The following is a 15,238-nucleotide window of genomic DNA, read 5'->3' on the forward strand; positions in this document are numbered from 1 at the left end:
TTTTTTTTTTATTATTATTATTTTTGTGTTTATATTTCTCATTTTATGCCCTGTTTGGCTGAATTCACTCTCTTCAAGAGCAAATTTTGAACACTGCATCCTTTTATGTGAGCTCTCAGTAGCCCACATTCTGCAAATTTCGGACTATTCTTTGTTTTCAATTAAGGACTTCTTAGATTACTCCGCCCGAACGCAGCAATACCATTCTGGCATTGTTTGCGTTCCACGTGTGGAACGCCTATACTACCACGGTCCCATAGCGCCATGTCACTTCCGGTGTGACGCGTGCGTTTCACCGGTGGTTACAGGAAACAGGAAGCCCTGCCTACATGTCACCAGGAGAAGATTACTGTTAATGAACTTCCTATATAAACTAAAGGTACCAGGACTTTATCCACACTTCTGAAGAAACCTTTTTACAGGTGAAACGCGTCAAGTGGATTCTACAAGATTTTCTGCATAGCATTTTTATCTACTTTTATTTATTTTTGTTAATAAATAGTTTTTTTTTTTACATATACATTATTTGTGTATATGTATGTTGTAATGGAACACCTGGCACCCCGACTGAGTACCTATGTTGATGGATGCTCAAAGTGCTTCCTGAGGGCTCCAAGCACTCCACTTGACACCATAAGCACTGCAGACCCCACAAACCGCTGCAGCTTGGTTGGGGTCTCGCTGTCTCCTACCCACCCTGGACCTAAGACAAGGCTCCAGGATCCAGAGGGTGAACCTCTCTTCCTTCATAGAGCAAAGCAGGAACAAGCTCTTAAAAGAGCTTAGTGATTATAGCCAGGGGAGTATACAGCATATAGCAATCCCCAGAGTAGATGCAGCCTTTTCCCCTACACATGAGACGAGGCTCTATGTTTAGGGTAAAACAGGAACTCAGCAGTCTGAGGGTTTATTGTCTCTTATATACAGGTTTTTCCCACAAGGTTACCACCCACGTGTTCCACAGGATACAAAGTTACAAAGCCAATCAAAACAGGTTTGTACAGATAGACACTCCCAGATAATATGTACAAACCCTCCCCTCTGCCTGTGATACAATTAAAAAACACAATGGACTAACTCAATTACCCACAGGCAGGAAACACACATTTTTCACATATCCCCATAAATTATGCATCCATGGATAGCCCTGATCTGGGTGACCAACATATCCAAAAATCACGCAGATCAGAGCAGGGGTTCAGAAAATTCCTGGAAGTCATATTTAACCGACCACAAGCATGCCTTTCATGCACAAAATAGTTCCACAGATTTAGTCTGTGCAGCCGGTCTATCTTCTTCTCTATCCTGAAGATAATTGGCTTAAGTGGCTGTGGTAACTTAATTATCTCCAGGTACAGGAAATATCTCTAAGTCAAAAACTGTTACAAAAACCACATAAAAATACATACCGTATATACTCGAGTACACATTTTTTGTGCTGAAAAACCCCAACTCGGCTTATTCTCGAGTCACTGTCTGTATTATGGCAACTTACATTGCCATAATACAGACTGGGGGCTGTGGGGGCTGCAGAGCGTTTCTCGCGAGACTTACACTGGGAGCTGACAGAGGTGCTGAACGGACCGGCGCGGAGGAGAAGGGAGCTGACAGGAGCTGCAGGAGAGGTAAGTAAACGCTCTGCAGCCCCCAGTCTGTATTATGGCAATGTAAGTTGCCATAATACAGACAGTGACTCGAGAATATGCAAATAAAACAGAAATAAGTGGAGCTTAGGTTTACCTTAATAAACAGTAGTATGATATGGGTAGACAAGGTACAATAGCATAAATCTGTAAAAATCAAACAAGCAAATCTAAGTGCAGATGGTTATTACAAAAATAGATTAAGGTGAATAGTAAATGGGTAACTCACAAACGTAGAGCCAATAATACACTTGGCTCAAATGGATAGCGCCTCAGGATCTTCTAAGGTAGATCCAACACCCTCTTTTTGTCTCTACTTGATCTCCTCCTCCTTTACCCAGTAGTTAGGAATGGATAGGAAAAAACTCCAATTGAAGGTATAGACAAAATTTATTCAAATGAGAATTATAATCAATAAAAGATAAAAAATTATTAAAAATCCATATAAAAGTTCGTATAAGATCAGTCCAAAACGCGTTTCGCCAGTACCTGGCTTCCTCAGTTGGTATAATGTTCTCTGTATCTTCTTTCTCTTTTATATGCTGTTTAATTGTAGAATTGACGGCATCTGCCGAACCGGAAATTGACTATGTGGAACGCATATGTGGTTAGTTGGAACGCACGTACACGCTTACGTGCGTGCGTTGGTCATGTGATCCGGCTGCTCTCCTCCCTTATTGTTCGTGGAACGCAACATGTGCGTTCCACTGCCGGCAATCTTCACAATCGGCTGTTCTGCTTCTTCTTTCTTCGTGGAACGCAATATATGCGTTCCACATCCGGATTGCCTATTATCGGCAAAGAGTCCTTAATTCTATTGTCCATTAGGTCTCAATGGACCCAGATAAAAGTTAAAATAAAACAGAAGGAAGAAAGAAATATGAAATCTTCATAAATAAAGAATATATAAAATATAAAATATATATATTATATATAGTGTATAACAATACCAATACTTTATAAATACTAATAATAAACTCTCAAAGTCATACAAAAAAGGTTAAAACCAAAATGGGTAAAAAAAAAAAAAACAACCAGAAGGGTAGAGAGAACTTGATAGCACTATCTTAAACGGCTATAGGGAGACCTCATCATAATGAGAAACAGGGGGGACAATTTCACTATCTTGGAAAAGTGTAAACGACAAGGGGAAAGAAAAACTTTTCAATGGATGAGAAGCATTTATGTCAAGAAGTGGCACAATTCAAAATCTAAATTTAATCCGTGGGGGACCATAGTATTAAAATTAAAAATAAAAGTCATTTCTTCTATGCCAATTTTTAGAAGAAGGAAACATTTTTACAAAAAATGATTTTAAAGAAGTAGACTGTAATGGATACATCGATCTAACCAGTTGTCACCATCCTCCGTGGCTCACGAATGCACCTAAGAGCCAATTTATGAGGTTGAAAAGAAATTGCACAAAAGACGATGATTTTTTAGGACAAACTCAAATAATTAAGAAACAATTTATAGAAAAAGGGTACAAAGAGGAAGACCTCCAAAAGAGTATAGAGGGAATAAAAAGATTAGAATGAAAAGATTTATTAACTTATAAAAGGAAAAAAACAAGGATAGAAGACAAAAAAATTAGTATTCCCTTTATCTGCAATTTCTCTGCCAACAATAAGAAAGTGCGGGCTGCCATCAATAAATATTGGTATTTATTGCAAGATGACCCTGTTCTCAAAGAAATACTACCAGAGAGACCTAAGATCATACATAGGGGGTGTAAGAATATCAAGAATTTTTTGGTGAACAGTAACTTAAAGCAACAGCAAAATGGAACTGACAATTTTTTTGACGAAAAGTAAAGGCTTTTTTGGGTGCGGTACGTGTCTTGCGTGCAGGGAAACATCAAATAAAAAAAGACATATAAAAAATATAAATGAGATCTCGAATAAAGAGTTTGTGTTAAGAGACCAATTAACATGTTTCTCCAAAAATATTATTTATTTATTAATTTGTCCATGTAACAAAATGTATATAGGGAGGACTATTAGATGTCTCCATGTCAGAATCTCTGAGCATGTGAGAAACATCAAGAAAGGAGTCGAAACACATAGTGTCTCTCAACACTTCAAGCACTGTCACCACCAAAACCCACAAGGTCTTATGTTCTGTGCACTTAAACTGGTCAAAAATAACTGGAGGGGTGGAGACTTTATAAAAAAAAATTGGCATAGAAGAAATTACTTTTATTTTTAATTTTAATACTATGGTCCCCCACGGATTAAATTTAGATTTTGAATTGTGCCACTTCTTGCCATAAATGCTTCTCATCCATTGAAAAGTTTTTCTTTCCCCTTGTCGTTTACACTTTTCCAAGATAGTGAAATTGTCCCCCCTGTTTCTCATTATGATGAGGTCTCCCTATAGCCTTTTAAGATAGTGCTATCAAGTTCTCTCTACCCTTCTGGTTGTTTGTTTTTTTTTTACCCATTTTGGTTTTAACCTTTTTTGTATGACTTTGAGAGTTTATTATTAGTATTTATAAAGTATTGGTATTGTTATACACTATATATAATATATATATTTTATATTTTATATATTCTTTATTTATGAAGATTTCATATTTCTTTCTTCCTTCTGTTTTATTTTAACTTTTATCTGGGTCCATTGAGACCTAATGGACAATAGAATTAAGGACTCTTTGCCGATAATAGGCAATCCGGATGTGGAACGCATATATTGCGTTCCACGAAGAAAGAAGAAGCAGAACAGCCGATTGTGAAGATTGCCGGCAGTGGAACACACATGTTGCGTTCCACGAACAATAAGGGAGGAGAGCAGCCGGATCACATGACCAACGCACGCACGTAAGCGTGTACGTGCGTTCCAACTAACCACATATGCGTTCCACATAGTCAATTTCCGGTTCGGCAGATGCCGTCAATTCTACAATTAAACAGCATATAAAAGAGAAAGAAGATACAGAGAACATTATACCAACTGAGGAAGCCAGGTACTGGCGAAACGCGTTTTGGACTGATCTTATACGAACTTTTATATGGATTTTTAATAATTTTTTATCTTTTATTGATTATAATTCTCATTTGAATAAATTTTGTCTATACCTTCAATTGGAGTTTTTTCCTATCCATTCCTAACTACTGGGTAAAGGAGGAGGAGATCAAGTGGAGACAAAAAGAGGGTGTTGGATCTACCTTAGAAGATCCTGAGGCGCGAACCATTTGAGCCAAGTGTATTATTGGCTCTACGTTTGTGAGTTACCCATTTACTATTCACCTTAATCTATTTTTGTAATAACCATCTGCACTTAGATTTGCTTGTTTGATTTTTACAGATTTATGCTATTGTACCTTGTCTACCCATATCATACTACTGTTTATTAAGGTAAACCTAAGCTCCACTTATTTCTGTTTTATTTGCATGTTCTATGTTGTGAAGGTAAAGGGATTCCTTCACTTAAGTGTTAGAGCTGGTTCTCACCTTACTGGTATTGTGTGCACCTTTCTTTTCTTGTACGAACATAGTGACTCGAGAATAAGCCGAGTTGGGTTTTTTCAGCACAAAAAATGTGCTGAAAAACTCGGCTTATACTCGAGTATATACGGTAACTCTTCTAATACAATGTTTAACCTATATGTCCAACATATCCCCAGATAGCTTGGATCTGAGCGCTCAATATGTCCGAAAAGCGATTGGATCTCACAAATACAGTTGGATCGCCATGGGGTTAAAGAATAGCAAGGGTTGATGGGAGATTGAGGAGGGACAAAGCAGCCAGTTTCAACTGGTCTGGCAGTGTCCCTGGGACAACGACCTGCTGGAGAACAATAGGACAGGAAAAAGGGGGAGGGGGAGAGGCACATTTTTCCATGTAAGTCATTTTTTTAGCCTGTCTTTTTGCAGGGCCCATAATCCTGGGGCAAACAGGCCCCTCCAAACCCCAGTGGAGAGGTTATTTTCGCCACATATGTATTGCAGTATTTGTATGTGTATCTGCATGTATGTCAGTGTATGTATTTGTGTGTCTGCATGTGTGCATCTGTATGCCTGTATCTGTGTGTGTCAGTGTTTGTATCTCTGTCTGTGAATGCATGTGTGTCAGTGTTTGTATCTGTTGTGTTAGTGTTTGTATCTGTATTTGTGTCAGTGTGTGTATCTGCACTTTATTAAGGAGCTTGTGTTTTGCTATATACTTTATCTGTATGTGAGTCAGTGTGTGTATCTGCATTTGTGTCACTGTGTATCCGTATGTGTGTATCCTGATGTGAAGTGAAAATAAAGGCAGTTGCGGTTTGTACCAAGAAAGAAGCTGGTTGTCTCTTCGCTTGCTGTCAATATCCAAGATCTGCTTTAATGTGAATGCTGGTGGATAAAGAGACTCCAAGCCCAGGTCATAGCACTTACTTTAGTGAACACCTGTGCAAGTTACCCACGGACGATTTTAGTCTGTATCGTCACACATTCATACACCTGGGGCATAGGAGAAGCAGGGAGTGTTGGGGCAGGGGAAACATTTAATAAGCTGGGTAAAATCTATGAAAATGTGCTGACAAGGGGTGCACAAGTGAAAAAAGGTTCGGAACCACTGGTCTAGATGCATGAGAAGTTGAAGTAAGCCTGCTTTAAGTCTATTGATATTATGAACAGCCTCTCCTGAATGACGGGAACCTAAGGAACCTGAAACCTTCCTTCCGCTGGGAAGGAATGCTGTGAATGCCAGACTGGCTCATGCTATTTATTCAGTTAATATAAAGATCCAACAGTCAATGCACATGTTATTTATAGTAAGAGTTTAACTGTACCTTTCAGATTGCTGCTTCTCTCATCAATATGAACCACAAATCTAAGAGAACTTGCTGCTTGCAAACTGATTTTTTGTCCATTTGTCTTTACCGTTTCCATTTTTTGCGGTTTAGTTATTATGAACTGTGTAGTAAAAAAGGTAGAATAGGTGCATAATAAATAAAGCAAATAGGTCAAATAATATTTAAGAATACAAACACTCTATACCTAACACAATTATTATTATTATTATTATATATAAGTACGTGTTCCCTCGTGGCTTTCTTTCCTTTTCATATTTTGCAGTGTAATAATAATTTTTAATATATTTGTTTTCATGATTTTACCATTTCATTTACACAACATATCTCACACTTTGAACCTGTAAACATTTTTATTGTGCAACAGAAGTTAAAAGGATACTACAGACAATTTGGATAAATATATCATGCCCAAGCATTCACACTGCTCAATTTTCTGTAATTTAGGAGTTAAATCACTTTTGTTTCTGTTTATGCAGCCCTAGCCACACCTCCCCTGACTGTGACTCACATAGCCTGCATAAAAAATAATAAAAAAAATACTATTAATCTGATGTCAACTTACTTTAGAAGTTAGATCTCCTGCTCTGTAAATTGAACTTTAATAACACACAGGAGGCTCCTACAGGGTCTAGAACACTTTTAACAAAGCAGGTGATACATTCTAAATTAAAGAAAATGTACAATAAAGGAAATGTAAACAATAGATTGATTTTTATAGAAAGTTTTTAGGATGGAGGCATGATGCAACAACACCCACGCACAGATGCACATTCACGTGTGCACCTGAGCATCATGAGCACCCTGAGAATGTGTTATGAGCCCACCTGCAGACTGTTACGCTTTGCAGAGGAGCTTTATAAGGTTTGCAAAGATGGTTTTAAGGATATGCTCACATGTTCCCTCTTACTCTTACTCTCCTGCTGTCTATGGAAAACTTGATTTAGATACATCTAAGATAAGTAAAATTAGTGTGGAGTATGCTGTGTGGCTATGAATGAACTATTTATGTGACCATTTTTTGTTTGTTTGTTATAAGACGGTTATAAGTTGTGTACTCTTACCAATTTGTCTTATTTCAAGTGCTATAAAATGTCTATTGTTATTATTATTATTATTTATATAGTGCCCGCAAATTCTGTAGCACTGTACAATGGCTGTGAGGAACTGACTCTGCTGGGTTTTGAACCCTGGTTTACATGCTGCTAAACCTCTTCCTTACCAGTACACCAGCCAAATTTACCTGAAATCTAATAACCTTGACTCTACAAGCAATGGTATCAGTAACCAGGGCCGTCTATAATATGATTAGGACCCTGGGCAATGCATTTTCTTGGGCCCCCTGGGCCCTGCCCCTCCCACCGCCTCACCCCCCAATTACGCCCAACCCGCAATCACACTGACAGATATTAAAACATTCACAGATACATACTGACACACACAGTCACTGACACACAAATATATACTGGAAGACATACTGACACACACACAGACATACATACATACACAGACACATACACTAACAGATATACTGACACACACACAAACACATACGCTGACAGATATACTGACACACAGACACATACACTGACAGACGCATTGACACACACACACAGGCATACTGACATACACACAGACAGACGTACTGGCAGATACACACAGACAGACATTAAAACATTCACAGATACATACTGACACACACATATACTGACACACAAATATATCCTGGCAGACATACTGACACACACACAGACGTACATACACACACACACAGACACATACACTGACACACACAGGCCTAATGACACGCACATACACACATACACAGACATACTGACACACAGACATACTGACACACACAGACATGCTGACACAGACACACACAGACATACTGACATACACACAGACAGACATTAAAACATTCACAGATACATACTGACACACACATACACTGACACACACACACAGACATACATACACACACAAACACATACACTGACAGACATACTGACACACACACACAAACACATACACTGACAGGCATACACACACACACACAGACCTACTGACATACATTTAGCCACCCTCCAGGTTCTTACCTTTTCCTGGAGGGTGGTTTCCCTGGTCCAGTGGCAGACTGAGGCAGATGGGAGTTCTCCTCTGGAACTCCCCTCCTCCCTACCTTCCTCCTCCCACGCGGCTATTATCTCCGGTGGGAAGAAGTGACGTCACTTCCTCCCAGCCGGCTGCAGAACAGGAAGGGGCCCGGTCGCGCTGTTTAAGCGCCACAGCGCCCGACCGGGCCCCTGCTGACACATTCTTCCCGGGTGGCCCTTAGTGCATGGGCCACCCGGGGGGCCTCCTCAGTGTGCGGGAGCCGCACCGCCCGGTCCATAGGGGCTGCGCAAATTGCGGGGCCCACGGAGCAGCTGCTCTGGGCCCCCCAGGAGCAACTGGGCCCGGGGCAGCTGCCCCGTTTGCCCCGCGTTAAAGACGGCCCTGTCAGTGACAACTCTCTTCAGCTGTGTCTGGTCAGGTGTCTAGTTCTTGGCCTATAAAAGCCACTTCCTGTCTCTGTACCTTTGCCAGATTATTGTTGTTCCTGTACTCTCTAATCAAGCTTGTTCCTGTTTCTCCTATCTGTTGCTGAATTTGGACAGTTTTGACTTTGCTGCTTCTCCTTCCCACTGACCTCGGCTTGCCTCACTACGATTATCATCTTTCTGTTCCAGTCTCTCATCTCTGCTTAAGACCAGACGGCCACTCAAGGCTCAGGGGCTCAACCACCTGGGTAACGAGTGGCTACCTCTGGCAGAAAACATTGCTGATCTGGCTACTGGACTCCAAAACTTTGTAACATCAATATCATTACAATGGGTGGACTAACAGACACGTCCTTGTAACCAGACAAATAGACGCAATTGGACAATATTCAACATAACTTGCAACCTTTAAATTTGATTATGTCAACAACAAAAACACGCTTGGCTGCAGGGAGTGCCCCATCTGCAGTATCTACAGCTTTTTGAAAAACTGCACTAAGGAGATTGTTTGTGGAACAGAGAGAACAGATGGAACAGGAGGAGCTGGTTAAGATAGAGCTACCTATGTTAAAGTTGGGGTCGAAGCCTCAGGATAGCACACTTGTAAGCCCTGAAATCTCCAAAACCTTTCTTGAAGATTTGGACCTGCGGTCACTCCTTGCACAACTACCCTCACTGCCATGTTCTCATAGACCTCACTGCAATGTTCTCTAAATTGGAGGAAAGCTTTGGGGAAACAATGCAAGCACTCAGCACCGATGTGGAACAGATCGCCACTAGAGTCCAAATAATAGAGGTGGAAGGGGAAGCAGCAGCACAACAGTGGACACAGACCCAAGCCATGCAGAGAACCCAAGTTCCTCGAGGCTGATTCTATGATAGTTATGTACCACTATGTTTTCTATGCATATTACTATAATTCTTTCTTTTATTTCTCTCAGTACACTTAGGCGACAGGAACTTATTGTTCTATAATTGTTGGAGTATGAGTAACTAACCCTAACTATATAAGATGATGGTTTCTTTTTTGATTTTACAGTGGGTCTGTCCAGCTCCATGTCATCAAACCCTAGATAGATGTTTTTATTTGCTTGTGAACACTATAGTGTTATTCACAGGTTTTACATAATCTCACCACTTGTGACATGCTTTGCAACATGTTACTGTACACAGTATTTTTCTTCTTATCTTGTATTGTTATTACTTTTCTACCTGCCTTTCCCCTGACTCTGGTCTGTAATCTATGCACCATGTGATACTCAAGTGTCTATAATGCTTCATGTCTCTTATATTTATGATGGCCACAATTAAATTCATATCCTTGAATGAGGTGTACCTCCTTTAGGGAGGAATGTGTGTCCAATAAGGTGCTAAAAATTGACAATAAGTTACAGCAGCTCAAAAACAAACATGTCGAAATACCCTAAATCACCTAAATCAATCCAAAATCTATAAGGCGGTGTAAGTGGTGGTGTAAGTGTAGGGTCTCCTACACCTATAAGTGGAGCACTGAAAAGGTAGTGGGGTACACTTACCCTACATAGCTTGATTATAAGCCTAGTATATTGTACATGTGAAAAAAAATGAGAAAACAATATAGTGCAGATGGTATGTAAAGATAAAGTCAGATGCAATAGTGGTATAGTGGAACACTCACATTTAGAGGAGCCTTTTTATGAACATTAGCTCAGTAATCTGGCTTGTATGCTTTTTAGACAGCATTACACCTACAATCCACGAAATGGTGTGTCTCAAAGAAAAAAAACACAGAGAGAGGGGGACAAATGTGTAGTCTGTCTCAAATGGTACAGTGGTGAGAATACGTAAAAGTGCTCAATTTTTCCAGAGCCCTGTATCCTGGCTCTTGGGGGGGTAGTAGCTATGTGCCAATATTTTTAGGGATGGCACTTGCCTTAGATAGATTTGGTAGTCTCCAGAGGACTATTTTAAAATGATTACATTTATTGGTACAATATAAACATATAAAAAGTAGTATAAAAGTCCTGAATAAGCCGAAACGATTTTCACTCTTGAAGATCTTCCTCAGTCAGTGAAACATGTTTCGGCTTATTCAAGACTTTAGAATTTTATACTACGTTTTACACATGATTAGATAGACGAGTGGACATTACTTTTCTACAAGAAACCCATTTCAGGGAGAATGTTATACCTAAGTTGAGGTCTGAATACACTGATCAATCATTTTTTATTAATTACTCTGAGGGTAAATTTCGTGTGGTAGCCGATCTACTCTCTTCCTAGGTTGTCTTTACGTTATTAGACAATAAGACAGAAAAACAAGGAAGGTACCTGTTTATAAAAGCATGCATAAACAATAATTACGGCTTCCGTAAGATATAGGACTGAATTTAAGATCCTGATACTTGCTTACAAATCTCTACACAATGCTGCTCCAACCTACTTATCCTCACTAATAAACAAATATGTCCTCTACGCTCTGCCAGAGACCTACGTCTAACCTCTGTTTGTACTCCTACCTCTGATGCTCACCTTAAAGGACCACTCTAGGCACCCAGACCACTTCAGCTTAATGAAGTGGTCTGGGTGCCAGGTCCAGCTAGGTTTAACCCTTTTTTATATAAACATAGCAGTTTCAGAGAAACTGCTATGTTTATTAATGGGTTAAGCCTTCCCCCAAATCCTCTAGTGGCTGTCTCATTGACAGCCGCTAGAGGCGCTTGCGTGCTTCTCACTGTGAAAATCACAGTGAGAGCACGCAAGCGTCCATAGGAAAGCATTGTAAATGCTTTCCTATGCGACCGGCTGAATGCGCGCGCAGCTCTTGCCGCGCATGCGCATTCAGCCGACGGGGCGGAACGGAGGAGGATCGGAGGCAGAGATCTCCCTGCCCAGCGCTGGAAAAAGGTAAGTTTTACCCCTTTTCCCCTTTCCAGAGCCGGGCAGGAGGGGGACCCTGAGGGTGGGGGCACCCTCAGGGCACTCTAGTGCCAGGAAAACGAGTGTTTTCCTGGCACTAGAGTGGTCCTTTAAAGAACTCTCTAGTTGAACACCCTTCCCCTCTCTTTTAGACTTTCACCCAATCTCAACTCCTTCAAAAAACTCCCAGAAATATCAAAGGCTACTTTTCCAAAAAAACACTTTATGGGACTTGATTGATTGTTGGCGTACGTCACAACCTCAGGGAAGAGACTATACATAATTTTCCCAGGTGGCAGGCTCTTATTCCAGATTGGATATGTTTTTTATAAGCCATAGATACCTTCATATGTGTGAGGATGCTTTGATCAGGAACATAACCTGGTTATTATATTATCTTCTTGACACTTTTCTTGCAGGCGAAAATAGACCCAGCCCTCATTGGCCTATGAATGAAATGCTCCTTGATGAGAGTGGTAGAGGAAATTCAATCTACAATACCTCTCTATTTCTCTGACAATATGACTCCAGGAATAGGTGATCAGTGGATCTGGGGGGCCCATGAGCACCATAATTCGAGGTAATCTCATGAAATGGGGTTCCCGTATAAAAAAAGAGCGACAGCCATCCATGTGGAAGAAACTGTCCATAAGTCGCACCCTGATTAGGAAACATTCCAATGCCCTACGGCCCTTTGAATGGAGCTTTGGGATTTACTCTCTTTGAAGGCACATAGGGCAGTGCAGTTGACCTGTAACATGTACTATGCTCAGGGTAATAAGAGTGGCAAATATCTAGCTAAAGCCTTAAATGCTAAACATCAAAGGGCTTATATAGCTAGAGTAATGAGACAGGATGGAATTCACTCTGCCACGACTGAAACCATTGCTTCGACCTTCAGTGACTACTATCGTAATGTTTACAATCTAGGCCCTGTGGCTATTAACTCTTCTAATCTTAAGGACTATCTAAAAACTAATTTACCCTTTACATTATCAGGCTCTGATGATGAACTTTTTTTTTTGTCAATCTTTATTTTATTGAGACATTTATGGCATTTGGTACAGAAAGGAAGAACAAAGTTAAAGCACATAAACATATGGCAAGTCTGTAGGTGACATTAACTCTTTTTTTTTTTTTTTTTTAGATAGAAAGGTTAACAAGGTACCGCAAGTTATTCTATATAGTGATGCTATACATTTATCAGGTTAATAAGGGCAACAGATAATGAAAAGTAAAAGAGTGAATTACATGGTTCAAATAAAGTTAAAGATAGGCTATGCGAATGCAGGCTACCTGCACTGTGCATGGTAATTATAATGCGCTTTATGAAGAACTTGTGGCTAGATTGACATTAAGCATGTTATGCATTATAACAAGATATGGAACCACTGTATGCCCACACCATTGAATAAGTTTGTTTAGCATAAGATTACACCTCTGTTTATCGTCCCATCCCGTTCAGATAAAGACAAAGTGATATATGACTGCAAAAAACACTATAACTAGGCACATAGTGGTAGTTGCACTAGGATATGTGATGGCGGTAACAGCCAAATAGCAGACTGTAGGGAATAGTTCTGAAGACCTGCCCGATGAGTTCATCCTCAGCCGATGCCAGTTCTCAGAGGTCTGCAGGGGCAATTAAGGAGTGTTGCCACACAGGTGTGTGGAGAGGTGTCCCTCCTGTTCCAAGCCGCGATGGTTCCACGGGCTTGGGCGCTCACAATGGAGTCCAAGTCCTTCCGAGGTTGGGTGTAGCCGCAGCTCCTGATGTTACTTCGCCACCTGCGGCGTTGGGGCTTCGGGCTCTGTGGGTGATGCAGAGGGAGTATTGCCATGAGGGCTCTCAGCCTAGATGGACCTTTGTAGATTGGTGCACGTGTACGCCGTGTCAATGTGCCCGTCGCAAGGTGAGCTTCTAGTCATGCCCAGAAGTGGTCGAATGCTGCATCGATGCGTTGCATGAGGCTATCGATTCTCGACACGTAAGCAGGTTAAGGTTGTTGGAGCTCATGCTCAGTATGCCTGATTGCCATTTTGAGAGCCTATGCTGCGGTCGGGAACTGTGTTGAGTGAGCTGTTTGTATTCAAGCAGGGTATAAGCGGGTCAGTGGGGACCGGGATAACCCCCGCAGGTCCATAGGGGTCGGGAGGGATTGCGTTAGGTGGGGACCACAAGAGCGTCCTTTGAACCAGGAGAGAAGAATAAGCTACAGAGGCATATATTTTGAATACCAACAGGTGCCTGGTGTCTAATTTGCACTCCATTCCAAGTGCACTTGTAATAATAATTTGGGCTTCCTCTGAATATAACAAAAAACTATTTTTGGATCTATATCACTCTGTCCACAACATTGAGCAAACCAACAGAGATAACCCCAACCAACAGGCCTCGCACAAACAATGTAGGTGCAGGTTCCGAAGAAAGATAATAACTAAACTTATAACCGCTAACCAATTAAACACCCTAAATTATGCGTGGCCTGAACAACGAATTAAGGAGATGAATGGCGGCTGCGCTCCTGTTGTATATCCCGCAGATATAAATCGCAAGGCGTTTACCAAACCGATCTCGGCAGACACAAAGCCTAACACCACTAACCGATATGGGGAAGAAAACTAAAAAGCTGAAAACCCTGAACGGGGAAGGCTCCTGCAACATTGGTGACCTCCTGCAACAGAGGCCTAGACCTAAAATGGCGGCGCCACCCGACTCTCCCTACGGATGATCAACAGTTTAAAAGGCAGCAGAAAGATCAAGGAGAATTTAGCAGCGATTAAATCGTTGGATACTTTAGTCACAGCTGTTTCAACAGAGTGACAAGTGCGGAATCCAGACTAAAGCGGGTCAAGCAGAGAGTTGGTATTGAGGAAGTCTGTCAATCTCGCATTTGCAACTCTCTCAAGGATCTTGGAGGCAAACGGCAGTAGCGAAATAGTAGTTGGATGGAGAGTTGGGGTCAAGGTTGGGCTTTTTCAGAATTGGCGTTATGGTTGCATGCTTGAAGGGTGAAGGAAATGTGCCGGAGGAAAGGGAGAGATTGAAAATTTTAGTGAGACGAAGAGCAAGAGGTTGCGGATGAGATATGAGGGAATAGGATCGAGGGAACAGGTGGTGTGGGAGGAGGACCGGAGCAGAGCAGAAACCTCTTCCTTTGTAGTAAGTGCAAAGGAGCATAGAACAGTGGGGTGAGTGGGGTTGGGTGATGTATTGAAAGATGTATTGGTAGGGGAAGGAGAGAGGTTATAGATCTATGCCCTGATTGTAGAAATCTTCTTAGTGAAGTGAGTTGCAAAGTTTGAGGTGGACAGGGTGGTAGGAGGACGGGGTGCAACAGGGCGAAGGAGAGCATTA

At 41.2% G+C, this 15,238-nt stretch overlaps 1 protein-coding gene across 1 annotated transcript in view; it reads right to left on the bottom strand.

The window, feature by feature from the left end:
- Positions 1 to 15,238, bottom strand: part of NUP210 (nucleoporin 210) — a 657,387-nt gene that overhangs the window by 98,140 nt on the left and 544,009 nt on the right. Inside the window, exon 34 of the mRNA XM_063426963.1 lies at positions 6,419 to 6,542. Coding sequence (XP_063283033.1) covers positions 6,419 to 6,542 — 124 coding nt within the window. The remainder of the gene's footprint in view (positions 1 to 6,418; positions 6,543 to 15,238) is intronic.

This window comes from Pelobates fuscus, chromosome 7 (assembly GCF_036172605.1).
Source record: "Pelobates fuscus isolate aPelFus1 chromosome 7, aPelFus1.pri, whole genome shotgun sequence".
Lineage (NCBI taxonomy): Eukaryota > Metazoa > Chordata > Amphibia > Anura > Pelobatidae > Pelobates > Pelobates fuscus.